The 27,532-nt window shown below is 44.9% G+C and overlaps 3 protein-coding genes across 3 annotated transcripts; 1 reads left to right on the plus strand and 2 right to left on the minus strand.

The window, feature by feature from the left end:
* The first annotated feature begins 349 nt into the window (after window positions 1–349).
* Window positions 350–8,759, plus strand: LOC120976328 (uncharacterized). Its single transcript, XM_073509744.1, has 4 exons — window positions 350–570; window positions 819–888; window positions 6,580–6,714; window positions 6,803–8,759. The coding sequence occupies exon 4, from the start codon at window positions 7,810–7,812 to the stop codon at window positions 8,212–8,214; it is 405 nt and encodes a 134-aa protein (XP_073365845.1). The 5' UTR covers window positions 350–570; window positions 819–888; window positions 6,580–6,714; window positions 6,803–7,809; the 3' UTR covers window positions 8,215–8,759.
* On the minus strand, window positions 2,115–14,309 carry LOC109770339 (uncharacterized). Its single transcript, XM_020329045.3, has 4 exons — window positions 14,174–14,309; window positions 13,896–14,097; window positions 2,801–5,937; window positions 2,115–2,690 (listed from the first exon to the last, which is right to left on the minus strand). Exons 2-4 carry the CDS (start codon window positions 13,929–13,931, stop codon window positions 2,687–2,689), a joined length of 3,177 nt encoding a protein of 1,058 aa, XP_020184634.1. The 5' UTR covers window positions 13,932–14,097; window positions 14,174–14,309; the 3' UTR covers window positions 2,115–2,686.
* A 1,917-nt stretch (window positions 14,310–16,226) lies between these two features.
* LOC109770355 (aquaporin NIP4-1-like) lies at window positions 16,227–18,007 on the minus strand. The gene is made up of 3 exons (XM_073495834.1): window positions 17,207–18,007; window positions 16,649–17,065; window positions 16,227–16,532 (listed from the first exon to the last, which is right to left on the minus strand). Exons 1-3 carry the CDS (start codon window positions 17,348–17,350, stop codon window positions 16,227–16,229), a joined length of 867 nt encoding a protein of 288 aa, XP_073351935.1. The 5' UTR covers window positions 17,351–18,007.
* Between the last annotated feature and the right edge of the window lie 9,525 nt (window positions 18,008–27,532).

Consider the following 27,532-nt stretch of genomic DNA (forward strand, 5'->3'; position numbering starts at 1 on the left):
ACATTAGCTCGCAGAAGATTGACTTAGGAGGAACCAAGAATTTAGAATTCGCCGTATTGTTGGTATGTTGTTAAAAAATATCGAGAGTGGAGCATCCTCAAACTTTAAAATCAAATCCAGTTCTTTCATACGTTTGGACAAGCTTTAACATAAAAAATAAACCTATGGATGATTGGTAGTAGAACACATGAAAAAAAGTATTAAATTAGATAGGAATACAAAAAATAAGTAATAAATAAATAAGGACTGGTCTAGCCGGCGGCCGGGCGCTCGCTGCCGCTCGCGAAACTAAATGAAGAAAAGAAAAAAAAATTGTGGTGACGAAAACCCCCAAGAAAAGAAAAAACAACTCGCACTTCAATGGGCCAGATCGAACAGGATAATGGGGTTCCCATTCTCTCGTTCCCTGTCCTCCCATATCGCCGCCACTGCTCCGGCGACACGGCTGCGTCCGACCGCTGGTTCCGGCCCAGCGGCTGCTTCTACGCCGACCACGAGCCTGTACCAGCCACAGCCAGCTCCGGCTCCTTGGACCGGCACGGCCCACCATGAGCCAAACTCCATCGCGAGGCAAGCTCCTCTGTCAAACTCTGCCTCTGTTCTGTTCTGTTTTTGGTGCAATGCGCAATGTATGGATTGGTACGGATGGATGATGAGTTGATGACTGATGAATTGATGAGGTATGGATTGGTGATGCATGGATTGGTATGGATGAATGGGAAGCTGCAGTGAAATCTGAATCGAACCCTGTATATTTTCTTTGGTTCATTTGTCTTTGTCTGAATCTGCAAACTCAACTACCTGCATGCTGTATTCAGACTTCAGAGTTGGATTGGTGTCGCTGCTGACCAGTTTCGACGGCCCGGCCAGATGGCAGATGCAAACAAGGTAAATCTAGTACTCCCTCTGTAAACTACTCCCTCCGTTCCGATTTACTCGTCGTGGTTCCGTCCCTCTGTAAAGAGCGTTTAGATCACTACTTTAGTATTCTAAACGCTCTTATATTAGTTTACGGAGGGAGTAATTAAGTTCAATAGTCAATACCATCTGTCTAGATTGACCACTCAATCATGTTTACATGTTGGGAAGATTCCAGTAGTTCTTAGCACTAGTTTTCAGAATGGAGCAATATTATATGCTTCATAAGTAAATAACATGACCAGCATGGAGTCAATTTTCTGAAAACTAGAATATCGAATTTTGCTTCACATAGCTAGCTTCAGGAGTTTGTTGATAATCTAGAGTCCCCACTCATCAAGCAATCCAAGCGAAATATCGAATTGAGCTATGCAAGGCATGGTTCATCTAAGTTCGAATTGCTTTGTTAATTAGTAATGATATCGTCAAGCATAAGTATTCCATGATCACTTTTCAGTTTGACCTGTGTTTTAGTCCTACTTGATTTAGTCCATTTATTGTCGTTTGCTGGATGCATCTCAGATTCTGAGGTGTATCTGAGCTTAACTAAGAAGCTTCATTCGCGTGCATAAAGTTGAATAATCCTCGGATCCAACTGTTTCTAGAAATCGATAGTGCAGGAGAGTGAGATTAATTGCTTCTCGTGAGGGTGATTTCTTAAGTACCTTCATCTGATCATATAATTAGAGTTGATGGTTGCAGAGCTGGCTGCAGAAGCTGAGTAATTTTATTTTGATGCGCCGCAAGGTTGAAGGTTGAAGTAGGATGTCTGCGAGATCAGAGTGTGCCGCCAACTTTGTTTCCTTTGGGTAGTTGCCCTGATGGGTTATGTGCTCCGATCAGGTACCTGACGGTCCTTCGGACTGAACGTCCTAGTAGTAAATAGTTGCCATATTGCTGAATTGTGCTAGTTAATTACTTTTTTTAGATGAACTGTGCTAGTTACTAGCATGGTGTATTACTATCAGTTGAGTTAACTGCAACCGTAGTCAAATGAGCTTCTCCCAAAAAATAGCTTGTGTTTAAAAATAGCAGTAAGATCATTGAAACACATGAGCACTATAATCTGCAGTAGTGTCGGTGCGATACTTTAAACCACTATTTCAATTCTCAGAAATAAATAAAAATTAGCCATAACTCGGATGCTTGACTTGCACAGATTTCACAGATGGGCCAATTATTCACACAGAGAGCCAGGCGATTGCAACAACCAGCACAGATAGCTGCTGCTTTTTCAATTTTTTTCGTAAGTATAGCAAACAGATACACAAGCAGCTAGCAGGTCAATGCACGCACAAGCGCACACACAACCAGCTGAGCCGCTTTTTGGTTCAGAAGTTCAGATAATAATACATGGCAAACACTCTCAAATGCATAGTCACACTCACAAGCAGCTAGCCATGTAGAGATACATCGGCAGACAGCTATTACAATTCCACACGCATAGCAAGCAGGCACTCATTAAACCACACACACGCGCAAATGCAGCCTGGTGGATGCACACACATAGCCGCACACGCGCCCACGCACGCATCGGCCAGGTCAGTGTATGCAGGCACCGACCTGTCCCTCTTATTTGAAAGCCACAATATAACACAAGGTGAGAGCCACCATAAGCTCCCACAACAGGCATTAGCAACAACGCCACACAATATCAATCCAAGCAAACACACAAGCAAACCAAGCACTCGATTCAGCAGCAGAAGCAGGAGCACCCACCCATCGTTTTGATGTAGCGACGGAAGAAACTAACACGGCAGCACAGAGTTCACCTAGGCGATGTGGGAGTCGGAGAAACAAAATGGTGAGTGACTGAATGCAACCACATGAAGCAGTACAATCGTACAAAGATGGACTCGGTAGTAATATGCACATAGCGTACCTCAGAACGGAGACCCTGGGTAGCTTCTCCTTGTAGTAGCGCGAGTGGACCGGCACCTCGAAGTGATCGGGGCGGTGGTCGGCGTCCCACTCCATAGCGTCCCACATGTCCTTCTCGATCTCGACCGCCGGCTTCTTCTTGCCTTGGCCACGGGCGCCCACGGATGGAAGCCGGCGCAGGCTCCAACAGCCCCTGATCTTGATACTCTCGAGCGCGGGCGCCACCATCTTGATCTCACATATCTGCTGCAGCTTCGGGAGGTCGTGCAGGTGGATGGTGGTCAGCTTCGGAAATCTTGCACTGAGGATGGTTATTTCCTCTGGGTAATCCATGTTTAGTTCGAAGACATGCACGAGGTCGCCACAGTGGATGATGTGGAGGGTCTTCAAGCTGGGGAAGGACAAGCCATACAGCGGGACCACAAACTGGAGTGTAGGGCAGGAGCGCAGGTGGAGGTGCTGTAAATTTGGAAAGGTATTGGTGGTGTGGGAAAAGAAACCCTTGTATGAAGCTTTACCCCAAATCCAGCGGGCTGTTAGGAGATCCGACGCCCAGAAGGTCTGCAGTACATTAAATCCAGTCGATGCCGAAGGGAAGACGACATCCAACTCTGGGCACCTCTCCACGCAGCACCACCTAAGGGCAAACTGATAAAACTCATAAAGAGCAATTGCACGTATCGATGTGTCATGCACATGCAGTGACTCGGCACTAGTTCCCACCAAATAACCTAGATCTCCTAGCAGTTCGCTCTCCACATAGCTGCTCCCTTTAGCAATCTCTATATGATGGTCCCGCTTTGTAGTCGTCGGAGCTTGCGGGAAATCCTGCAATGGGGGATTGCCAACCATGCCAAGGACATCACTATACGGGCCTGCTGGAATAAGCTGTTGCAAACTCTCTTGATCACTTGGGCTGGTTGCTTCAAATTGAACAACTTCATTGTGCACAGCTGAGGAGGTGACATGGATATTACAAGAAACATCCTTCATTATGCCTTTTTGTACATAAGGCAACAAGAGACCCTTCACAGAGCGAGTAAGCCTCGCATCCGCGGCAACAACATGCAATTCGAACTTGAAGGATTTGGTCCAGTTGATGGATGGCCGAGAACACACTGTTCCAACTCGGGTGTCTATGCACAATAACTCCAATTCTTTTTTTATCTCAGAGCCACTCTCGTGCAACGGAATTATTGCACGAAGTCGCGTGCATCCTATTAGAAATACTCTCTTGAGCTTCGGGACTTGCACCACCATAGTATTCAAGTCAAATATCTTGATTGCAATTCCAGAGAGGTCCAATTCCACAAGGTTGGGTAACCAACACAAAAACAGGTTCTTCAACTGTGTGCAGCCTGCTAAGGAGATCTCAGACACTCTAATATCCATGTTAGAGTCTTCAATTGTGGACCGGCGGAATTGTTCCGGAGGTAGCGCAACAGTTTGTGTCCATTGAGAAGCTGGCCCATGTCCATTAAAGCTAAAGGATTCAAGGGAGGAAGGAAGCCCGCCAACGCTTTCCAGTCCATTGCAACCATCGAGTACAAGCAACTGAAGGCTACTTGCCTTCGATATGCTTGCTGGAAGAATTTCCATGTCACTGTTCCCTGACAAGTCGAGTATTTTCATACTTGTCTTATCTACAAAAGAGTTATCAAAATCCTCTGCTGGCTTCCCCTTATATATTGGTTTGGTTATCCGTAGCCTCTGGAGGTTAGGTAGTCGACCTTGTAGGTTACCTACGCACTGCTGACTCCAGACTCCCTCTATATTTAGCTCTGTGATGTTAGTCATGAGATCCATCTTTTCTTCACATAAGATTTCATTCCATTCTGTGTAACGTAGGTCCAACACCGATACGTTACATAAGTATGTCCACTCTGCATTATCCTCTCCTTCACCTGATTTACTATTTGTACAATGGTTCAATCCAAGAAATCTTAGGCTCTGACACTTCTGGAAAGGGGGTGATGCAAAATCGAAGGCACAGCAACTGAGAATTAGCACACCAAGCTTGTTGGCACATTCAAACAAGCCATCTGGTAAACATCGTTGTTGACTAGAACTTTCAAATGCCAAGAAGAAAGATGATGTCTCTACAGGTATATTTCGCAAGCCCTGTATTTCCATATTGCTTTGTTCTTTGCGCATCAATATAGTTTGCAAATCCATTTTGCTTGATGTGATTGATATCCAACGGTATGGACCTTCTTCATAGGCATAGTCATCTGTAACTAGCCAAAAAGGAGTCACGAAATCTCGCATGAACTCTTCAAGCACACCATCAGGCAAAGAGGAATCACACACCCAATTTATCTCTCTATGCAACAGATTACTAATATCCATTGCCCTGTCCCCTTGTATGATCGCATCACATATCCAAAAGTTGGAAGCATGACCAACCCAATTAAACTCAGTGACAGTGTGGAAATTATAATGCAGGAATAACTCATAGAGACAACAATCTGCTACCATTGTTGGGTCGATCTCTGGCACAAATGGATTGCGAGCAACTATGGCAATAGCTTGTTGAGACAACAGTCGAAGAAACTCCCGCCATGAAAATTCTTTGATAGAATGATAGAAAAGAGAGAAAGCATGAGTATATCTTAGTGCATCCTTTGAACGGACGTGATTCCTTCTGCTAAAGGTCCATATTATTATATTGTTGTCAAATATTGCAAGAGGAATGCCAAAGGTGCTTACGTCAACCTCTTCATCACTTCCATTAAGAAAAATCATCATCAACTTGGTGCCCCTCAGGGTTTGATTAATCACTTTCCCGACATTGTGTATCTCATTCCTTGAGCTTTCATCAACTTTGTTAAAATCATCCTCTTCATCCTGCTCATCTAGAATGGCCATCACTGAGTGGTCAAGTTGCAGTTCCTCTGCAATTGTCCTCTGCACTGCTCTTCTATTTTTCCACTCAGAGCAATCTACATAAATTATTCTATCAAAGCATAGTTCTGCAGTGGTTCTCCTAGATGGGAGCACTTCTGCTATGGATCTAAGAATGGCGGATGCCCCGAATCCATCCCAACCATCAATATAGATGACCTTCAAGTTGTTCTCGACTCGAAGAAACTGAAATATTTCCTCTCTGGCGCCATTAACATCCTTTGACCAAATGGGCTGTCAAGACATGTTAATAAGTTAGAACACCTTTGCTAGCTGCACCACTAATATAATGTATACTACCATTAGTGCATATCTGTACAAAGAAATTGATGTTTGAGCACTCATTTGAATCACAATAATTAGTACTGTTTTGGTACAGTTATGAAAATCTAATGATTATTACTCCCTCTGTTCATTTTTGTAAGTCGTTTAAGACAGTTGAAGTTGAATTGTTTTAGGTGCTGTCTTAAATGTCTAAAACGTCTTATAAAAATGAACGGAGGGAGTATTTGTTTAGTTAATGCTGGTCCACCGGATCAAGGGCTGAATGTTTTGCTTCTTGAGAACTATCTTTATTTAGTTTCTCCTTGTTCGTTTTGTTCAGTTAGCTTTGTAGCCGTACGAGGGCACGGTCTAATGTGTGCGCTGCGTGCTCTGCATTTAGGTAGTCCTTGAGATAGCTTGGCTGCACGACCTAGTCACCGGAAATGCCCAATGGAAATTCAAATATTTAAGTTTCAAAAAATTCTGAAAACAATTACACATATACATATGGATGTATCCTACTTCTCTGTGAAGTTCCATGATGAAATACGTTTTTATGCGAGCTACAGAAAAATGACAAAATCACATATTAATTTCTAACACATGTAGCAGGTAAAGAACCCTCTGCTCAGAATACCAGGACCTGTGCAAAAGGGGTTTTGTCATGTGCAGCATGAGATTTGACCCTAAGACTGGGCAACATATGCCTTCGTCAACCGGAAAACAAATACTGTGCACGACAAAATGGTAATCAACCCACTTTATTTTATTTGATCTAATTAAGTAGATTTTTTGAAGTAAGTTTGTTTCTAAATGGTTCACGGTATTATTGCAGATAAAGCAAAGGCAGGAGTCTGCCAAATGGTGGGAAGAACCTATTAACAAGGCATTCATAAGGCTCTCGAGAAGATGATGAAGCCGGCTACTGGCTATGTGGCGGGTGTCGGTACTGGGGCGACGGGACACATAATTTTCCAGCACCGGTATCAACTATAAACCGGGTGAGACGTGGGTGATGAAGAAATCCTTGGCGTACGAAGAAACTCCCCAATCAGACAAGGGAGAAAAGGGTCCTAAATGGTGGGATATTCATATCCCTGATCACGCCATATTACGATGTGTACAAAGACCTCTCAACCGAAATGACGAATCTGCATGACCACATGAAATGCAAATAAGGAGGACTACCTACTCATGCCCTACCTTGTAGTGTAAGTCCTATTCGTGCCCTACCTTAGGGCATCTTCAACGCTAACCTGTATATTTGTACTGTAAATGTCCATTTTTACGTCCGGACAGAGGTCCGGACACTGATACAGAAGCGTGCAATTCAACGCTAGATGCAAACATCCATCTCTGTTTTCTCGGACATTTTATCGAATCGGTTGGTGTGCGGCGTGGCGACTTGGTCAGGACACTGGAAATGCTGGCACGGTTCGGCAAGCTCGTGGTTGCGGCATGAGCCAGCACTGCCTGGCCAGCTGAGAAAGTGGCGCGACGCGGCGCGACCAGCTTTTGGGTCGGGTGGGCGCGGCGATAGAGCCCGGCGAGCTCGGGCGCGCAACCACGACGGTAGGGGCGTCGAGTGCAGCCACGGGCACGCGGCGACGATGGCATGCGAGCTCGGGAAGCGGCGACGACGACACGCGAGCTCGGACGCAGCCACGCGCACGGCGACGAAGGGCGCGGCCACAATGGCAGTGGCGCGGCCATGCGCACACGGCAACGGAGGCAGGCGAGCTCGGGCGCGCGACCACGACGACAGGGGCGTCGGGCGCGGCCACGACGGCACACAAGCTCGGGCGCGGTGACGACGAGCCTGACCACGGGCGCGCGGCCACAATGGCAGCGTCGTCATGCGCGGCCACAACGGCACGCAAGCTCGGGTGCGGCGACGACGAGCGTGAGCGCGGGCACACGGCCACAACAGAAGCGGCATCGGGCGCGGCCACAACAAGCGTGGTCGCGTGGTCGCGGGTGCGCGACCACAACGACAGCTGCGTCCGACGCGTCCACGCGCGCGCGGTGACGAAGTTACGCGAGCTTTCCTGGATGCAGCTACTCTCGGTGTCGGCGTGCGTCTTCCTCTCCCTCATCCGCGTCATCCACCAGCACTACGACGGCACTGAGGACGCCCGCACCAACCTTGCGGCAGCGCTCAACATCTTCCGCGGCGACGGGCATGGAGGGCTCATCGGCGGCGACGGGGATGGAGAGCTCGTCGGCGGCCATGGGGAGGAGAGGTAGGAGGAGGCGGCGACGGGGATGGAGGGCTCGTCGGCCACCATGGCGGATGCCCTCGTGGTGGCACCACGGTCTGTGCTTTCTTTTTTAAGGACAGAGAAGAGAGAGAGAGAGAGGGGGGTGGGGGGGCGTGGATACGTGGTGATTTGTCGTTGGTCAGCTGGATGTCCGGCACCAGAATCCGTATGTTCGGACAGAGAAGAGGACATATACGGGTCTCTGTCGGATTGCAAAAGTGGTCTGGACAGTGCCGTTCGGACAGAGAAGAAAACATATACGGGCCTCTGTTTTAGACTTCATTTGCATTTTCTAGAAATTTAAAACCAGTAAGCTCCATTTCTGGGGACGGCTACGGGAACCACGATGTTCGTAATTCCTTTTATTTTCTTGAATAAGGTCTATATATATAGACTCATTAACACAAGTATTATTTTCCAACCTATTTTTTATCAACTTTTTCGTGTTACACAAACGAAAATAAATAGAAAGACAATAAAAGGAAAAAAAACAGGAAATTAAAACAAAATAAAGTAATAAAAATAAAAAGGATAGAGATAAAATAACGAATATACAAAAGGAAAGAAATAAGAGAAAGTGAAAGAAAAGAAAAATAGAAAAAAATCTTTGCCGAGTGTTTCTTTAGACAATGCACAAAGATGCGCCTTTGCTCTTTTTTCTCTATGTTCTTTTTCTTTTTTGCCGAGTGCAACACTGGGCAAACCTTGAGTTTACCTACTGTTAGATGTTTGCCAAGTGTACTTTCCGAAGAACTCGGCAAAGGCTATGTTTGTTGAGTACTCGTGAATTAACACTCGGCAAACACTCCGGTACAAGGTAAAATGGCGGATTCACATAATGTATTAAGTCTTTATTAGGATTTGTGTTAGTGGGCGTGTGTTTTGCCAAGTTCTTTAGAAATGGAGGAAGTGCATGGGCGAGCAGTCGCATGCATGCACGTATGGTTAATTAGCCGCATGCAGTTTTCTAAGTCAATAAGCTGTTAATTAGGAGTCGAGTCAAATGGATCATGGAGAGGTTCCAGGAGGCATTGCGTGGCTTTGGACGAGGATAGGTAGTTAGTGGTTAATGCATGCAGTTAATAGACATAAGTAGTGGCATGAGTTGTATGGCAGGATTGAATTCCAAATGTAGGCACGGAGGAGTATGCTGCGAGATGCAGCTCCAACACCATCTACATGTATTGTTCAGTTATATATGCCCTGTTCAGTATATAGTACCTCTCCGGGTTCCTTTATTCGCTGCCACTTCATGGTTTTTCATTTATAGATGCTTTGTTCCAGAATCTTGGAGAATGTTCTCACTGTAGTTCAGGTCAGATAGTGGGATAAGTCCCTAGGAAAGCTACCCAATACCCACAAGGCACTAAAGCTGCTAATTTCGCCAACCTACAGACCGGGCAATTATTTGTAACTCTTATGTACTTCCTCTGTTCACAAATATTAGATGTTCTAACTTCTTTTGTGAATGGGATGTATATAGAGACGTTTTAGTGTGTTTGTTCACTCATTTAAATCCTTATGTAGTCCTTATGTTTGTGAACGGAGGGAGTCCTTCAGTGTCAAAAGTTAAGACGAGCTTTTTCTGAAAGTTATTGTGTTGGTCTGGCTGATGAAACTTAAATAGCACATAAGTCTTGGATTGAATAAATTCAAATTATATGGTTCCTGGTGTCGAGCTTAGGGACATTATGCTTGATACCACATTCTCCATTTATACTTATAGATAGGCTTGTAAACTTCGCTGATACATCTATATTGTTACCATCTCAATATTGTGTTTTTCCCTACTTTGTAGTTGTGTCGTGTCAGTGAATAGTGATATATATATATGTAGTTGTGGACATGTCAGAAAAAAGTTATTGTAGTGCTTGCATTAATCTTTGTATTGATCTTTCGTATTGAGACGGTGGAAGACAAGAAAATCTTTCGGCATTGAATGTTTTGTTATTGCGCATTTACATGAGCTTTTCAACATTTTCTCTACCACATGGAAGTGATGTGGGAGTGGAAGCATGTAAGTTGGTCGAATTAGTTCATTAATACGAGGAATTAGTTTGTGAGTGTTTTCTTAGAGGTTTTCATAATATCGTGTCATTGATTCATAAATTTTGATAGGCCTTTCTATAATGTGCTAGCTTATAATATACTAAGTTTACAGATGTCACCATCTATGCGTTCTTGGCTCTGCAATAATCGGAGGAGCTTCCTCCGCTAGCATAGGTGGTGCGAAAGGTGATTTCAGTGGTTGCTATTGTAGAGTATTGTCATATGCTTACGTGCCTCAAATGTGGTCCAAGGATGAAGAGTCTGACATTGAATACATTTACGTTCAATTGAAAGATTGATTAGTGGTACATACCCTAATCTATATAGACTTATCTTTTTTGTAATAGATACCTATCTTTCTTTGTTTTAGGACCAATGGGGAGGGGATTTGATGTCTTGGAAGTTCAAATCTTGCTTTCTTTTAGGGGAAGAAATAAAGAGAAAAACAAATTGTTTGTAGTGGTAAATGGTGCATCAAGTATTTGATCTAGAAATTGGTAAATAGAATTTGTAGATAGATGGGTCTCTTTATCCTCATTCCATATTCATTTTTTCTGCCTACACTTCGCTCAAATGATAAGGGTGTTCCTCTTGCATGTATTCTCATACAATATAATATATTTTTAATAAATATTGCTAAAGATAAGGAGAATTTGGCCATCGTGAGTAGGGCCGCTCTTTTTTTAACTTTAGTGGAATTTACCCGACCTGTTCGTTTCGGCATTTGAGTGTTCTGCATGGTCGATAAAATCTTTCTTTTGATGTCTTGCTAGTTCAATGTTTTGACAGAAGCGCGCGGTGTAATTCCATTGATTTTTGGATTTCAACTTTGAATACATTTTCTTCTTGGATTTGGGCTTTTTTTTAATCTCCAGATGATGTATGTGGCAATCACCTTTACACTAGTACAAAACAGGGCTTTCGTCACAGAGCAATATTCACATTAGTCCCGGTTCAGTCACGAACCGGGACTAATATGAGCATTGGTCCTGGTTCGTGCGGCTAAGGCATTAGTCCCGGTTCACCTGGGCCCTTTAGTCCCGGTTGGTGCCACGAACCGGGACTAAAGGGTGCGATGCGCATTAGTACCGGTTGGTGCCACCAACCAGTACTAATGGGCTTTGAGGCATTAGTACCGGTTCATGGCACGAACCGGTACTAAAGGGCCCATCAAACTCTACCCCCCCCCCCCCCCCCCCCCGCGCCCCCGTGGACCGCCTTTTCAGTTTTAGAAAAAACAAAAGAAAATGATGGAAATGTCAAAAAAATAAAATAAAATAAGTTTCCCATGTGATATGTGGTCTAGTTGTTGGGAAAATTAACAAATATGAATTTCGACTTTATTTGCAAAATCTCCCTGGAATTTCTTAAAATGGGCATAACTTTTGCATACGAACTCGGATGAAAAAGTTTTTTATATGAAAAATCATCTACTCGAAAAGTTACATCCGAATTTAATGGGGGGAACCCTGTTAAACATTTTCAAAATCCTCAAAAACCTAACAGAAAAAAAGATACGGGGCTTTTAAGATCTGGAGAGGCAATAAAATTCAAAAAATTTCAAATCGTGGTCAAACTGTGGTCAAACAATGGTCAAATTAATTATTCTAGAATATTAGTGTTACTAAATAATTATTTCAGTTTTTTTGAATTTTGGTCAAATCTGGTCAAACTGTGTTCAAACAGTGGTCAAACAGTGGTCAAACAATGGTCAAACTAATTATTCCAGAAATATTAGTGTTACTAAATAATTATTGTTTTTTAAAACAATAGTTTCAAACTCAAACAGTGAAATGTGTCACTTCATGCTCAAGCTAAATTCCTGAGGGTTAATAGAATTGACATCTTATTATTGTTAGGAAAACAACAAGTGCAGACTTGGAAACGAGGGAGAATAGAACCCGAAAGTTAAGCGTGCCCAGGCTGGAGTAGTGAGAGGATGGGTGACCGTCCGGGAAGTTAGATGATTTGGAATGATGAGGGGTGATTAGAGATTAGAGGATAAATTGAGCAGTGATGAGGGGTGGTGATTAGAGATTAGAGGTTAAAATAATTCAGAAATTTAAAAATAAAAAAAAATCGCAAAAAAACTTTTCAAAAAAATATATCATAAAATTTCCTTTAGTCCCGGTTGGTAACACCAACCGGGACTAAAGGTGGAGCTCCAGGCTGCGTCCACGTGGACGGCCTTTAGTCCCGGTTCGTGTAAGAAGGACTAAAGGCCCTTACCAACCGGGACAAAAGCCCCCTTTTCTACTAGTGTTAATTGCTGGCTTCTTATGATATTCCTAAAACCTAGGATGCAAACTTGATTGTGAGTTCACGGTTTGAGCTGCTGCATCTGGATTTAGAGCTGTAAATCAATCTGCCTTGATGGGAATCTAAGAATAGTTTTCAGACTTCACACATAAAGACTAATATGGCACTTCGTATTGTTGATTTTTTTACGTGTTGTAGTACACAATATTGCTATATAGCCATACCAATTTCAGAAATTATTCATTGGCCACTGAAGCTTATATTCTCCTATTCCAGAAATTAAATGAGTATGAAGTAAAGAAGGTGATGTTGGTTCCTGGAGGCTGGAGCCTTAATATGTTCTTTCATCTCCTGGTGAGTTTTTTTTTTATTTCTGCATGTAACATGACAGAACTACTCCCTCCGTTCCATATTACTCGTCGCTGATTTAGTAAATCAGCGACGAGTAATATGGAACGGAGGGAGTATTACTTATTGTTTCTTCATTCCCATGGATTAATTGTGACTCTTGATTTCCTACGCTAAAAGCGATCAAAACATATATATGCCTTGACCTGTATTGTTTTTTGAGCAGATGCGCACTGATCTATACTGATGTGTTGTGTGAGGCAATTCCTTGCTATTGGCCCACTATGGTCCTTGGTTCTTGTGCTAGCAGTAAATTAATTGATCGTATATATATATTAAGAAGAAGATTATTTGTATGCTTTGGTTTTAGTCATACTTTTTGAAAAATATAGTACATTCAGGCCCTGCTTTTTGTATTGTTATGCCTTCTTTCCTTCAAGTTAATGGGCCATTGACACATCCGTAATCAGGGCCAGCCCCGGTGTATGGCCGGAGAGGCAGTAATGAAGTTGCATACAATGATATACATGTATCCAGGGTTTTTCCTATGTTCGGATTTTGTGACAGTTTTGCCTGGTTTTCTGTTAATTAATCTTTTGCCTCCGTTTAAAAAACACTAGGACTTGACTGATACATTGCTTGACTCCACACCTTTTTCACTCCTTGTGCAGTTCTATGATAATAGCTAGGCTCATCTTTATTTTGATTTCATGTTGACACTTAATTTCATCTTAAACAGAACAAAAAGAACCACCCTTCCGAAGGCAGTGCATTCTGGGGCCCTCTTTCCTACCGAGCGAAACGACAAAGCGAGAGCATCGCTACACGTATCTAGTCCTTTAGCAGAGAGATTTGACATGCCTACAAATATATATAGTTGTGTGTTAGCGTGCCATGGCCATTTTCGCTATCTCATAACCAAGAATGTCCCATACAATTTCAGTGAGAACGCCACTGCATGCATGTACTACGTACTACTTTGTGAACGTATAAAATGCACAAGAGAATTACCAGCTCATTTTCAGGGGGACTGGATTCCTCGTCCATCGAAGCCCAATGCAAGAGAGAAAACCAGCAGAAAATTTAACCAATCTTAAACTGATGAGGACTCATGATGAATACATTAATTCCTCTGTCAAAGAACAGGAGAGGAAAGCCGCCGCAGATCCGATCAGTCTAACCCATCAGTCCAAGATCTCTCTTGCCGCAGCGCCTGCACACACAACAACAGCATGTTACGTTTGTTAACGACAATGAGGTGCGAAGGTTTAATGTGGCACAAGTTTGACCTTGATAGCAGACAAGAGCAGCTAGCTTGACAAAACAGAAGCGAAGAACTTCTTGACCGAAGGAATGCGAGAGCCGGTCTAGAAGGGGTAGAACAGATTGGCTCCTCCTATTTTGTAACTAAAGAGTGCACGAATGACTAGTGGCTAAATAGAGGGTCCTTTGCTTGTGGTTGCAAGCCAAGCCATGTTTTCTCTTTGCTAAAGCATGCATGAAGCGACGTGTGCATGTATGCTGCTGCTTTTTTGTTTCTGCTTTTTCTTTTGGTTGAGATGCTGATGCTCTTGCCGGTTTTGGTTTCCACGCTACAGCAAAGTGCAGCAGTCCCTTTCTCCTTTGTTCCATGGTAAAATGTAGCAACCCCGAAATCGGACACATCCCCGTCATTCTTTACTCATTCCATGGTGAAAGACGCCGGAGTGCTGTTTGGCTCTGCCTCCGGCAATTCCTTGCTCATTCTAATCATCGGTCTCCGTCTCTGTAGATGTGATATGTCCCATTGCCTTCGTCTTTTTCTTTCCTTTAGAAACACAAAGGTACAACGTAGATGTACATAGGCATGTCTACATCAGGGCAGGCCCTAGCCCATGGCGGGCTGGCACTGTGCTTAGGTGCTATTACCTCGGTCCTAGTTTACTAGTCTTTCTCACATTTTGATCATAATATACTGATGGAAAAAATAGTATGAGTTATACGTAGGAAAAAATAATTCAAATGATAAGTGTCAGATGTCAGGTGCGGGGCATTCCGGCCCTGATGTTTTTTTATGGCAACTCCAATCACACAAGGATGGCAAATTGCAGTGGCACAAGGCAAGTTTTTGTCAAAAATATACTGAAGCACGAAAGGTGTCATACTTGCCGGTTTTGGTTTCCATGCTACAGCAAAGTGCAGCAGTCCCTTTCTCCTTTGCTCCATGGTAAAATGTAGGACACATCCCGTCATTCCTTACTCATTCCATGGTAGTAAAAGACGCCGGAGTGTTGTTTGACTCTGGCCCGGCAATTCCTTGCTCATTCTAATCAACGGTCTCCGTCTCCATCTCCGCATATGTCCCATTGCTTTCGTCTTTTTCTTTCCTTTAGATTAGAAACACAAAGGTACAACGTAGATGTACATAGGCATGTCTACATCAGGGCCGGCCCTAGGCCATGGTGGGCTGGCACTGTGCTTATGTGCTACTACCTCCATTCTGCTTTACTAATCCTTCTCGTATTTTGATCATAATTTTAACTAACAAAATAGTATGAGTTGTACGTAGGAAAAAATAACTCAAATGATAAGTGTCACACGTCAGGTGCGTGACACTCCGACCCTGACGGTTTTTGATGGCAATTTCAGTCATGCAAGGATGGCAAATTCCAATGGCACAAGGCAAGTTTCTGTCAAAAATAAACTGAAGCACGAAAGGTGTCATGCTTGCCAACTAAAGTTGCTTCCTCGCGTAACTACACTTGCCATCGAAAACGTTTGAAGTTGCCATGTGCTCATACCTGACATTCGGCACTAATGAGGGTCCAAAAATAACGTCATTGGAAACTACATTCAAATACAAATCCAACAATACAATTTTTATGACATGCGTTAATATTTTGTTTGCTAGTCAAAATACGATGAGAACTAATAAATCCAGACGGAGTTAATAGTAACTAGTGTGTACTTTGAATGCATAGCATTACTCCTATAAAGGATGTTGGTACCCGCCTTATGGATCTTGTCGAGGGCAAAGAGTGCCTCCGAGCTGATGCATTATGTAATAATTTGATATTGTGGACCAATGAAATTTTGTATTTTAATTTGAGATAATTTTTATTTGAAATTGTGTGGCTGAAGTGTGCGGCTGTAGCATTGCTGCCGCGTGACCGTTGGCCGTTTTTACATCATCTGGTGGAGCACAAATTTTAGATTATCGATTCTACATTATTTGTTGGAGTTATGTGTTTTTTGATGATGTAGTAAAGTTATACATTTAGTGCTTTTTGGTGATTTACACCATCTCCATGCTCTTACAAGTGGACTACAGCAACTGATGCCACTTCCAAAACGGCTAGCTGGCTAGTTCGTTCCAGGCGCTCCTGTGACGGAGCGACCGACGATGACCACCCTGCTGGACGCGCCCCTGCCGCCGCAGAGGAAGCCCACGATCGCGTCGGACTGCCGGACGGCCTTGTTGAAGAGCGCGCCGAGCAGCATGCCGGCGACGGGCGCGACGACGTAGATCCAGATGGAGGTGTAGCGGCCGAAGACGATGGCCGGGCCCAGGCTCCTCGCCGGGTTCATCGAGCCTCCGGACACGGGCCCGATGACCAGCCCGAGCGTCCCGACCGCCGTACCGATGGAGATCCCTACCACCGCCTTGCTCTGCATGCAAGCCAATCATCAATGGAAGCGGTCGATCAGGTACGTGTCGTTCGTTTCCGGCCCAAAGTTTCGTCTCCCGCCCGCATGCAATAAAATAAATCCTTGCGTGTACTTACGGCGTTGCTTGTGGCGACGGTGGAGATGACGATCATGAGCACGGCGGAGGCGAGGAGCTCGAGGAGGAACGGGAGCCGGGCGCCGGCCCCGGGGGGCCTGGGCGCGGTGCCGTAGAAGTTGTCGTCGTGCGGCGTCATGATGGCGTTGACGGAGAGGCAGGCGAGCACGGAGGCGCCGATCTGCGTGGCGACGTAGAGCGGCAGCTTGCGCCAGGGGAAGTAGCGGAAGGCGGCGAAGGTGAGGGTGACGGCGGGGTTGAGGTGCGCGGGGCCCATCCATCCGAGCACGAAGGCGACGGTGAGGGCGACGACAAGGCAGACCGTCGGGAAGGTCAGGCCGTGGTGCATCTCCTGCATCAGCGCCGCCACGCACGACCAGAACACCACCAGGAACGTCGCCACGCCCTCGAGCAACAGCTTAATATTAACAAGATCATCAGTTCGCTAATCAACTGATGACACTCTAAGATTATGCTCAGAAATGATGCAAATTAATTGATGGTCTCGATGTGCTCGTCCCTCTGCATGGCGTGAACGCAGAGCATGCATGTGTAGTACCTCTCGGATGAGGTGGCCGACGGCGAGGCCCTTGGTGGCATGGCCTGCAGCCGGGGGAAGCTCCTGGCCGCGGCGAGCCTGCTCTAGGTCCTGCCCATTCGCCGCGCCGTCGCCGACCACCGTGTTCGTCTTGTCAAGATCCATTGTGGGTTACAGTGGACCAAGAGCGAGCTAGCTTGCACTGTTCATTCTCTCGAGTGTTCATCTGCGATTGCTCCTCACGCCATTGATCCGCCAATATAGTCGTCTCGTGTCGACCACCCACCGTGTGTGATGGGCAAATTGGTTGCGTTGGAACAGAGCAGCCCGCGCACGCTCTTGGCATGCGGAGGAGGAACTGATGCTACGGGAGTGTACGTACGTGCCGGATCGATCAACTGAATTAACCGACCCACTGCCGCACTCGCTTTGTGTGCATCCTTCTTTCACTCGTGACTTGTTCTCAGAACAGACTCCTAATCGTCTCACAAGAAAAAAAAAGAGTTAAATATACCACGAGTGCTTTAACTTGTTCGGACCGCTCAGTTTGGTACCCAAAACTTGTAAAATACACAAAAATGATGTCATAACTTGTTTTACGGTGAACATACGGTGCCTCCATACGTACCCGGGTGTATGGCCTGCCTGCATGGCATGCCAGCACGATGTTGGCCCACATGTTAGTGTCTGGCAGTGAGCAAGCGCTGGGTGTGCGTATGATGTTTTTTTGCAGAAACCATCTCATTTAATTTGATTATGTAAGAAAGCAGCACAAATTAAAATATGGCCCCCAAAGGTCAGTATAGGAAAAAAAGAGTAAAATAAAACACCCGGACCTCCCCGTCGGTGGTGCACATCCCGCCCAAGGTGACGAAAAAAATCCAACCTCTGGTACTAATTAAGACAAGCTAGAAGTCCTATATCGAGCTCTGTTTATCTCTTCAAGTATTTCTCTTATTTTTATTTTAATACGGGCGTGCACAATATTTCTTTTTATTTATTTTTAATTTCATGTTTATTTTTATATTATTTTTTGGTTGAAAAAAATGTAACAAAATATTACAACTACTGTAAACTTATAGAAAGTATTAGTGCATCTGAATAAAAAATGTTCAACATAGTTTTGAAAATACAATGTTTTTGATTTTTTTAATAATTATGTATTTTAAAAATACATGAAGATACACAATAATTGTGCGTGCTTGTGGTCCTGAATGCTGATACCAAAACAATCACACAATATTTTATAATATACCTTGTACTGTTTAAATCCACAGAAATTTTAGAAAAAGTTCATGTTTACCTCATTATTTTATTTTTCTTGCTGAATGCATGTTTAGCTCATTAACTACACAATAATGAAAATAGAATAAATATTTAAATAGAAAATAATTGTGTATTGATAATTATTGTATTTTATATTGGAAACTTATATATCATAAAAACTAAACAATAACTTAAAAAACACTAAAAAATGTAAATGCAGAATGCAGAGCGATAGGTAACTTTGATCTATACTAGTTCAGTAGTAGTCTTGTTACGTCTACCATAAGGCGTCATCATGACGTCCCTCGGAATCCAGTTATCTCTCCAAATATTCGTCATTGTTCCATTACCAATTCGCCGAATCAGGCCTAGCTTCATAATGTCCCTACCCTCTATGATGGCACGACATATTTGGCTTGGGTGGCTCCCAAGGTCAGCACTCAAAATACTCCCATTTGGAAAGTAAACCCCCTTTAATATTCTCGCACTTCAGCTATTTGGGTTTTGTAACATAGGCCACGCCTGCTTGGCTAATAAGGCCAAATTAAATAGCTCGAAGTCTTTAAAGCCCATACCTCCCATGCTCTTTGGTTGGGTCACCCAACGGGGTTTTCTGTGCCCATCTTTGCTTCCCCACCATAATTTTCGAATCAACCTGTTCAGGTGTTCACACAATCCTCTTGGGAGTTTAAAACATGACGTAGAGAACACATGTACTGCCTGAGCGACTGACTTTACTAAGACCTCCTTCCCTGCTGTCGACATTGACTGTTCAATCCATCCCTACGCTTTGCTCCACAAGTAATCCTTCAGGTACTTGAAGGAGCCATTCTTTGATGAACCCACGTCTGATGGCAAGCCTAAGTACTTTGCACTCAAAGACTCGTTTGGAACTTGTAACTGATTCTTGACTTCCAGCCTTACACTTTTAGAGCAATCCTTACTGAACAAAATTCATGATTTATCATTATTTATCCGCTGTCCAGAAGCTTAACAGTACCTGAGCAACAACGGGATAACCTCGTTTGCCGCATCCACACTGGCCTTGGAAAACAGCAGGATGTCATCTGCAAATAGTAAATGGTTGACTGGTGGTGCCAAAGGGGCCACCTGAACGCCATCCAAGTTGGATGACTCGTCAATAGATTTTAGGAGGCACGAAAGGACCTCTCCTGCAATCAAGAATAAGTATAGAGAAATTGGGTCTCCCCGTCGAATACCCCTCGACAGTGTGAATTCATGTAATTTCTTGCCACTAAATAAAACTAAGAATTTGATTGAGCGAACCATACTCATCACAATGTCCACCCATCCTCTCGTGAAACCAAGTTTCAACATTGTGGCTTGTAGATAATCCCATTCCGCTCTATCATATGCCTTCATCATATCTAGCTTAAGTGCACAATACATGTTTTCATTTGCATTATTTCTCTTCATAAAATGGAGACATTCATACGTTGTGATAATGTTATCAGTAATAAGTCTACCCGGGACAAAGGCTGATTGCTCTTGTGAGATAATATCTGGTAAGACTTGCTTCAATCTGTTGGAGATAACTTGTGACGCCCCCGATTCAATCATACACTAATCATACACGCAAACGTGTACGATCAAGATCAGGGACTCACGGGAAGATATCACAACACAACTCTAAAATAAAATAAGTCATACAAGCATCATAATACAAGCCAGGGGCCTCGAGGGCTGGAATACAAGTGCTCGATCATAGACGTGTCAGCGGAAGCAACAATATCTGAGTACAGACATAAGTTAAACAAGTTTGCCATAAGATGGCTAGCACAAACTGGGATACAGATTGAAAGAGGCACAGGCCTCCTGCCTGGGATCCTCCTAAACTACTCCTGGTCGTCGTTGGCGGACTGCACGCAGTAGTAGGCACCCTCGGTGTAGTAGTAGTAGTCGTCATCGACGGTGGCGTCTGGCTCCTAGGCTCCGGCATCTGGTTGCGACAACCAGGTAGAAGGGAAAGGGGGAAAAGAGGGAGAAAAGCAACCGTGAGTACTCATCCAAAGTACTCGCAAGCAAGGAGCTACACTACATATGCATGGGTGTATGTGTAAAGGGCCATATCGGTGGACTGAACTGCAGAATGCCAGAATAAGAGGGGGATAGCTAATCATGTCGAAGACTACGCTTCAGGCCACCTCCATCTTGCAGCATGTAGAAGAGAGTAGATGGTAAGTTCAACAAGTAGCATCGCATAGCATAATCCTACCCGACGATCCTCTCCTCGTCGACCTGTGAGAGAGCGATCACCGGGTTGTATCTGGCACTTGGAAGGGTGTGTTTTATTAAGTATCCGGTTCTAGTTGTCATAAGGTTAAGGTACAACTCCCAGTCGTCCTGTTACCGAAGATCACGGCTATTCGAATAGATAAACTTCCCTGTAGGGGTGCACCACATTACCCAACACGCTCGATCCCCTTTGGCCGGACACACTTTCCTGGGTCATGCCCGACCTCGGAAGATCAACATGCCGCAGCCCTACCTAGGCACAACAGAGAGGTAAGCACGCCGGTCTAAATCCTATGGCGCATGGGTCTGGGCCCATCGCCCATTGCACACCTGCACGCTGCGAGGGCGACCGGAAGCAGACCTAGCCCCCTTAATACAAGCGCAGGCTTACGGTCCAATCCAGTGCGCGACGTCGAGTGCCCATAACTGTTCCCGCGTAGTTGGTTAGTGCGTATAGGCTAGTGGCCAGACTCAGATCAAATACCAAGATCTCGTTAAGCGTGTTATTTTAAAGTAACCGCGGACGCCAACCAGGGCTAGGCCCACCTCTCTCCTAGGCGGTCTCAACCTGCCCTGTCGCTCCGCCACAAAGTAACAGTCGGGGGCCGTCGGGAACCCAGGCCCACCTCTACCGGGATGGAGCCACCTGCCCCTTCAGCCCCCATCTCCGAATAGTATCATAAGTAATGTAATAGTATAAAGTATATAGCATATGCCCGTGATCACCTCCCGAAGTGATCACGGCCCAGTAGTATAGCATAGCAGGCGGACAAGAAGGTAGGGCCATAGATGGAATACTAGCATCCTATACTAAGCATGTAGGATTGCAGGTAAAGGTAACAACAGTAGTAGCAAAGACAGGCTATGCATCAGAATAGGATTAATCAGAAAGCAGTAACATGCTACACTACTCTAATGCAAGCAGTATAGAGAAGAATAGGCGATATCTGGTGATCAAGGGGGGGGGGGCTTGCCTGGTTGCTCTGGCAAGAAGGAGGGGTCGCCGTTGATGTAGTCGATCACAGGGGTAACGGCAATGGCCTCGAGGTCTACCGGAAAGAAGTAACGGAGGGGGGAACATAATAAATAACAGAGCAATCAAAGCATCACAAAGTATAACATGGCAATACGTAGTGCTAGGGTGACCTAATGCAGGGGTAGGTAATACCAGCGAAGGTGGCAAACATCCGGGAAGTATTCCCGGTGTTTTGCGTTTTTGGGCAGATGAACCGGAGGTGAAATGTTGCATGATCGCTATGATAGGGATGTGTGGCGGACGAACGGACTGCGTATTTGGATTCGTCTCGTCGTTCTGAGCAACTTTCATGTAGAAAGTATTTTCATCTGAGCTACGGTTTATTTTCTAAGATTTTCTAAAGTTTTAAATCATTTTTAGAATTTATTTAATGAATTTAATTCACATTATCCAGAATAGCGTTTGCTGACGTCATCATGACGTCAGCAGTCAACAGAGGTGTTGACTGGTCAAACTGACGTGTGGGCCTAGTGGGACCCACCTGTCATACACTGTTAGGTTGATTAGGTTTTAGGTTAAACTAATTAGGCTTAATTAGTTAACTAAAATGATTAGGTTAAACTAATACAGAATTAATTAAGTTAATTAATTTTTGATTAATTAATCAATTAATATTTTATTTATTATTATTATTATTAAAATTCCCTTTTTTTATAAAACCGTTCTGGGGCGCTGGGGCCCGTTTGTCATAGGCCCTGGGGCCAAACGGGCGCGGGCGCTAGCGGGTTTCGGGCGCACGCCCAGGGGCGCCGCGGCGAACGAGGCCGGCGAGGCCGGGCGGTCGACGGAGGGGACGCCGGCGGGAGGGCAGCAGGGCGGGGGAGGCGAATGGTCGACGACAGCGAGTAGTGGCCAAAGCCGCGTCGGGGAAGCGGCAAGCAGGGACGGGCCGAATGCGGCGGCACGGGGGAGGACGAGCAGCAGGGGAACCGGGGGCGGCGACGCGAGGAGCAGGGGCGTCGGGGCAGGCACGCGCGACCATGGCAGCAGGCGCGAGCGGGAGAAGGCCGCGGCGGCGCGCTTGTGCGGGCGCAGCCGAGAGGCAGGCGGAGGAGCAGCACGGGGACCGGGCGGGGTGAGCGCGACGAGGCGTGTAGGCGCGCGAGCAGGGGCAGGGGGTCGCGGGGGCGATTAAGGCCGCGAGCGAGAGAGGGGAGGAGCGCGGTGAGGGGGCCAGGGTCAAAGGGGGGCACGACAGGGAGGCGGCGTGTTGGGCGTTGCGGAGCAGGCCAGAGTGGGGGCGCGGTGGCCGGGCGTAGCAACGGCGGCGCGAGGTCCGCGGCGAGGTGAGCGCGGTGGCGCGGGCACGGCCAGCGCGTGCGATGGAGGACCGTAGCGGCAGTGGGGAAAAGAGGAGGCCGAGGGCCTCACCGGCGTTTGCAGGGCACAAGGGGCGGCGAGGCTCGGGGTAGCGGCTCGTGGGGGAGGACGGGGACGACGCGCGGAGACGAGTAGGTGACGGAGAGGACGGCGGGGAGGCAGTCCGGCGACGACGGTTTCGCGGTCCTCGGGCGGCGGTGGATGCGGTCGATCCGGGCGGCGTCGGGGTCGGGGCCCTCCCCGATCCAGATGGGATCGAGAGGAGAGGGGGAGAGGGAGTGGCGTCGTGGGGGGGAGTGGGAGAGCGGTAGTGGGTTAGGGTTTCCCCTGGTAGGGATATGGAGTGGGGGTGGGTCGGTCGGCTGGGCCAGGTGGGCTGGCCTGGCCTGTGAGCTGGGCCGTCTGGCCCAGTTGGCCAGGGGGCCTTTTTCTTTTTTTGTTTTGTTTTTGTTTTTTATACTTTCTTTTTTCTTTATTTTATTTTCCGTTTTCTCTTTATCTACCTAACATTTTAGTTTTGTAAAAATACATAGGTTGTACCTAATTTAGTAAACTTAATTAAGTCACGTACCGAACATTTTTGTTTTAATGTTTGAAAGTCTTTGACGTTTGACAAAAATTCAAATATGAATTCGAATCGTTTTGAACTAACGCGAGATTAGCGATAGTAACGGAGTGACGTGGCATCATTAGCAGAGGTTACTGTAGCTTGATTATCCGGGCATTACAAATCTCCTCCACTACAAGAAATCTCGTCCCAAGATTTAAGAGGTAGTGAAAGGGGGGAAGGTTTGGTAACGAATCTAGTGGGTCTTCTCTTTCTAGCTTGCTCTTCTAGAAGAGGCCGATCCAATACATTGATGTCTTCATTACTCTGCTTCAGGTCATCATGGTGAAGTCGTCCTTTTCTTCAGGAACTCCAATGTACTTACGAATAGGTAAGGGGAAGCTCGGCTACGACAGAATGTTTATGAGGGAAAACAATCTGGGGTTAACCCATGAATGAGCATAAGATTATCTCTCGAGTTGAACATATAAAATACATCGAGAGTAAGGTACAAAGGTACAATAAGAGGTTCCCAGCGGACAAATAGTTGCTCGAAGTCTGAACCAGAGTGAGAAAGGGGTTCAGAGCGGCGATAGTAAGTATTGCGTCTGATACCAGAATAGATTACTAGGCATGTGGCCCATGAATTACATACGAAGTCTAGCTCGAGGAATAACTTTGACAACAGGGTGTACAGGAGAGTCAGGTTTCGATCCTGTGGATCTGTGGGTTATGGGCACACCATGTGGGTTAAAAGTAGGAAGGCGACGATGTCTTACACGATCATGTAAGCAAGGCATGTCAGAGGATAGCCTGTCAGTTATGTCGGCAACAACATCGGTACCAAGGGCGAGGGACGAAGAGAACCATTATCCTGCTCGTTGAACGAGGCGGACCAATAGGCAAAGTTCTCGTCCATCGGTGGTTACTGGAATGTCATCAACAATAGTAACAGGGTCTTACCGACACGATTGTACACCTAGGTGTTTACATAGGCAGAAGAATATTACTACTTAGATCATATAGATCACCAGAAAGGTTAAACAAAACAATGGAAAGGAAAAGGTGTTTATCAGATTAACAAAACAATGGAAAGGAAAATGTGTTTAAGCACATATTTCAGGGGTATATCCTTCCCAAGGGCAAGCAAAGCATGATATCCATGAAGGGATATAACGTAGAAAACCCTTTAGGAAAAGGAAGAGAAATTCCATGCCATTATCCATACAACGGTGTTTGGATAATTGAGCAAGAAACATTTAGCATTGGGCTTCAAATGTTCTTGTTTTAAATCGGAGTACCACAGACAAGCTTCGAGATAGCATTGACATGGTCTTCAAGCAAAGGTCGGACTTTGGATGCAGGAAGGATCCATCAGGAACAACTTGTAGAATAAGTCTTACAATTTCCTCATGGATGAATGGATAACCTTGCAGAAAAGGAAACTATAACACCAGGTGCTCCGGCCAGGTGTGCTAGGCATGACATCACCTTACCCGGTCATCTAAAGATGTTATAACTCTTGGAAATATGTTCCAACCATCATATCTGACCGAGATTTAGATCTGATTGGTGTCAGGATAACTCAGACTCAGGATGCCTAAGAGGAAAGGTGCAACCCAAATTGTCGCGACGACATTGTAAGATTCTCAGGAATTGAACCAAGGAAGCCAGTTCTGAGACAAGGGTTCGTCATCATTAAACCAAGGAGAGGACGAGGAGGTGGCTGATGATCTCAGCGACAATTCATTGGGATTTCCAAAATATGGATTTCCACAATTATGTGAACAAGGAGATAACATTTGTCGGATCAAATGATATAATGAGGTATGCTCGAGGAAAACATAGACAATTAAACATTGGTTGAAAAGTGCACCCAAAATATGGGCTTAGGTAGTACGATCAATGCTTAGAATGGTGATTCGATAACCAATGGTCTAAGATTGAAATGTCGACCATTAACTTCAAAGCAATAGGACCGCTAGAAGTTTTGAATTCGCACATCCAAGTTCAATTGTCGGTTTTTCGATTGGAAACAACACGGGGCCAAGAAGGAATGGTGATGGTGAGAAGTATTAATTGTATCAAGAATTCTCAAGAGGTGGTAAAATTCCCACGACATTCTTGACATAAAAGGTGGTAATATTCCAAGGTAAAGAAGAACAAATGCTGGATAGCAAGGAAATCAAGGTATAACACAAAACACAAGCAAGTTTGTGTTGGAGGGAAGGCAATAAAGTGGCCGATGATAACACAATTCGTCGAGGGCAAGGATGGTATTTCTCATCATGAATCCGATTGATATCCTGGAAGAGCTCATAAGGTTGATGATGATCACGACACATTTGTTGAGAGATTTCATGAAGATGTATTCAATCAGCGACGACATCATGCCAAAGGAATGATGAAACGAAGGGTTATTGGAACCAAGGGTACGTCATAAACTCAGAATCCAGATTGTGGTTCGAGGTGAAACGATAAGACAAGGAAATCGACGTAAGCTTAGCTTATTGTCGAAAGATGTGCTCCGGTAATAAGGAACGGGTGGCACGGTTAAAATTTAGCACGATAATGATATAGCCAATCAGGCTAGGAATGACTTGAAGGATTATTAAACTCATAAGCCATGAATAGAGTTATTGAATCGGCGTGCTGAATCGATTCACTTATCGGTGTTCTCAAATGACTATTAACTCATAACCTCGGGGCACTGGAATCGGCGAGAATAATAGTTGATGAAGAACTCATAAGAAGCCGTGATATTCTCGAGATACCTGAGGGTATACTCGAAGGTAGAGCAGAATAGAGGTTGGATAGATGTATTGACCTGCAGAAGACAAGTACTTCAACTTGTCCGAGAAATGGGATCAAAGAAGAAGAATATGGTCGGAAGCATAGCTGCAGGGGATCCAATTTAATGACACCAAAAGAATTACCCAAATGATTAAATATTTTGCAAGAAGCTTCCATGATAAGTTCCACATCGGGTCCATGGGCATGAACACAAGTTCAAGGTCGACTCCCACTTCTTCAATGTATAACCTTCCATTCACCTCTCGTATTTCAAAAATGACATTAGTTCTTGAAAGTTTTACCTGGTGCAATACCAGATAAGTATGACCCGTGAAATCTTCCGGACTCACACAGATTAGGGAAGGCGTTGGTTCAACCCATCGGGGCATCTTAGGAACATATACCACAAACTTCAGAGTAAATAATACAAGCTCGAAAGTAGCACAAGGTTGAGAAAGAAGAGGATACAATTTACCCAAGGCATTATGTATCCGCGGACGGCTCAGAAGATTATTGAATATGAAGGACGCTGTCAGATAAAATCCAACAAAGTATCTGACGGTCCATAACAGTGTTAATGTGAGTACCGGCACAATCAAAGGAAGAAACAATGCAAAGGCACTGGATTATAGAAACAACTGACTAATTCAAAGTTCAGATGCAAAGGACTTTTGATTTCCAAATCAAGGGATCAGAAGCAAACACTCTGATTAAGGATGGATAACTTGAGTAAGCTTAGGGGTACAACCGACGATAATTTGATTTGTTGAGATCCAGCACATGTAAAAAATGACGTCTGGGCGGGAAGGATGAATTCTAGGATATGATTGAGGATTGCGAGCATACGCAACATATTGAATCAATGGACTGAAAATGATATTGACAAAGGATGCTAATAAGATTACCAGACTTATGGGATTAATCATAATGCTAGTAAGCAAGCATTTCACGAGCATTAGGATGTCAAGGATTTTTAGAAGAACGAATGGTATTTCGAAGACTTTTGTGAAATACAGGAATCGACTGTGGATGAACGGATACTCGATAAGTGTGAGGAATTATCTGTAGGGGGATTCATGTGGTAAAGAACTGCAAGGCAGTGAGCTCAAAGGATTCTCGGGACAACAGA

The sequence above is a fragment of the Aegilops tauschii genome, chromosome 3 (assembly GCF_002575655.3).
Source record: "Aegilops tauschii subsp. strangulata cultivar AL8/78 chromosome 3, Aet v6.0, whole genome shotgun sequence".
NCBI lineage: Eukaryota > Viridiplantae > Streptophyta > Magnoliopsida > Poales > Poaceae > Aegilops > Aegilops tauschii.

Excerpts from the sequence above, each read along its gene's own strand:
- LOC120976328 (XM_073509744.1), top strand. The coding sequence starts at position 7,810 with ATGGCAGCGTCGTCATGCGCGGCCACAACGGCACGCAAGCTCGGGTGC.
- LOC109770339 (XM_020329045.3), bottom strand. The coding sequence starts at position 13,931 with ATGGACGAGGAATCCAGTCCCCCTGAAAATGAGCTG. Across the intron at positions 5,938-13,895 it reads GTCCCCCTGAAAATGAGCTG|CCCATTTGGTCAAAGGATGT; the intron begins GTAATTCTCTTG and ends ATGTCTTGACAG.
- LOC109770355 (XM_073495834.1), bottom strand. The coding sequence starts at position 17,350 with ATGGATCTTGACAAGACGAACACGGTGGTCGGCGACGGCGCGGCGAAT. Across the intron at positions 17,066-17,206 it reads TCGGCCACCTCATCCGAGAG|CTGTTGCTCGAGGGCGTGGC; the intron begins GTACTACACATG and ends GTTAATATTAAG. Across the intron at positions 16,533-16,648 it reads CCGTCGCCACAAGCAACGCC|AGCAAGGCGGTGGTAGGGAT; the intron begins GTAAGTACACGC and ends GCTTGCATGCAG.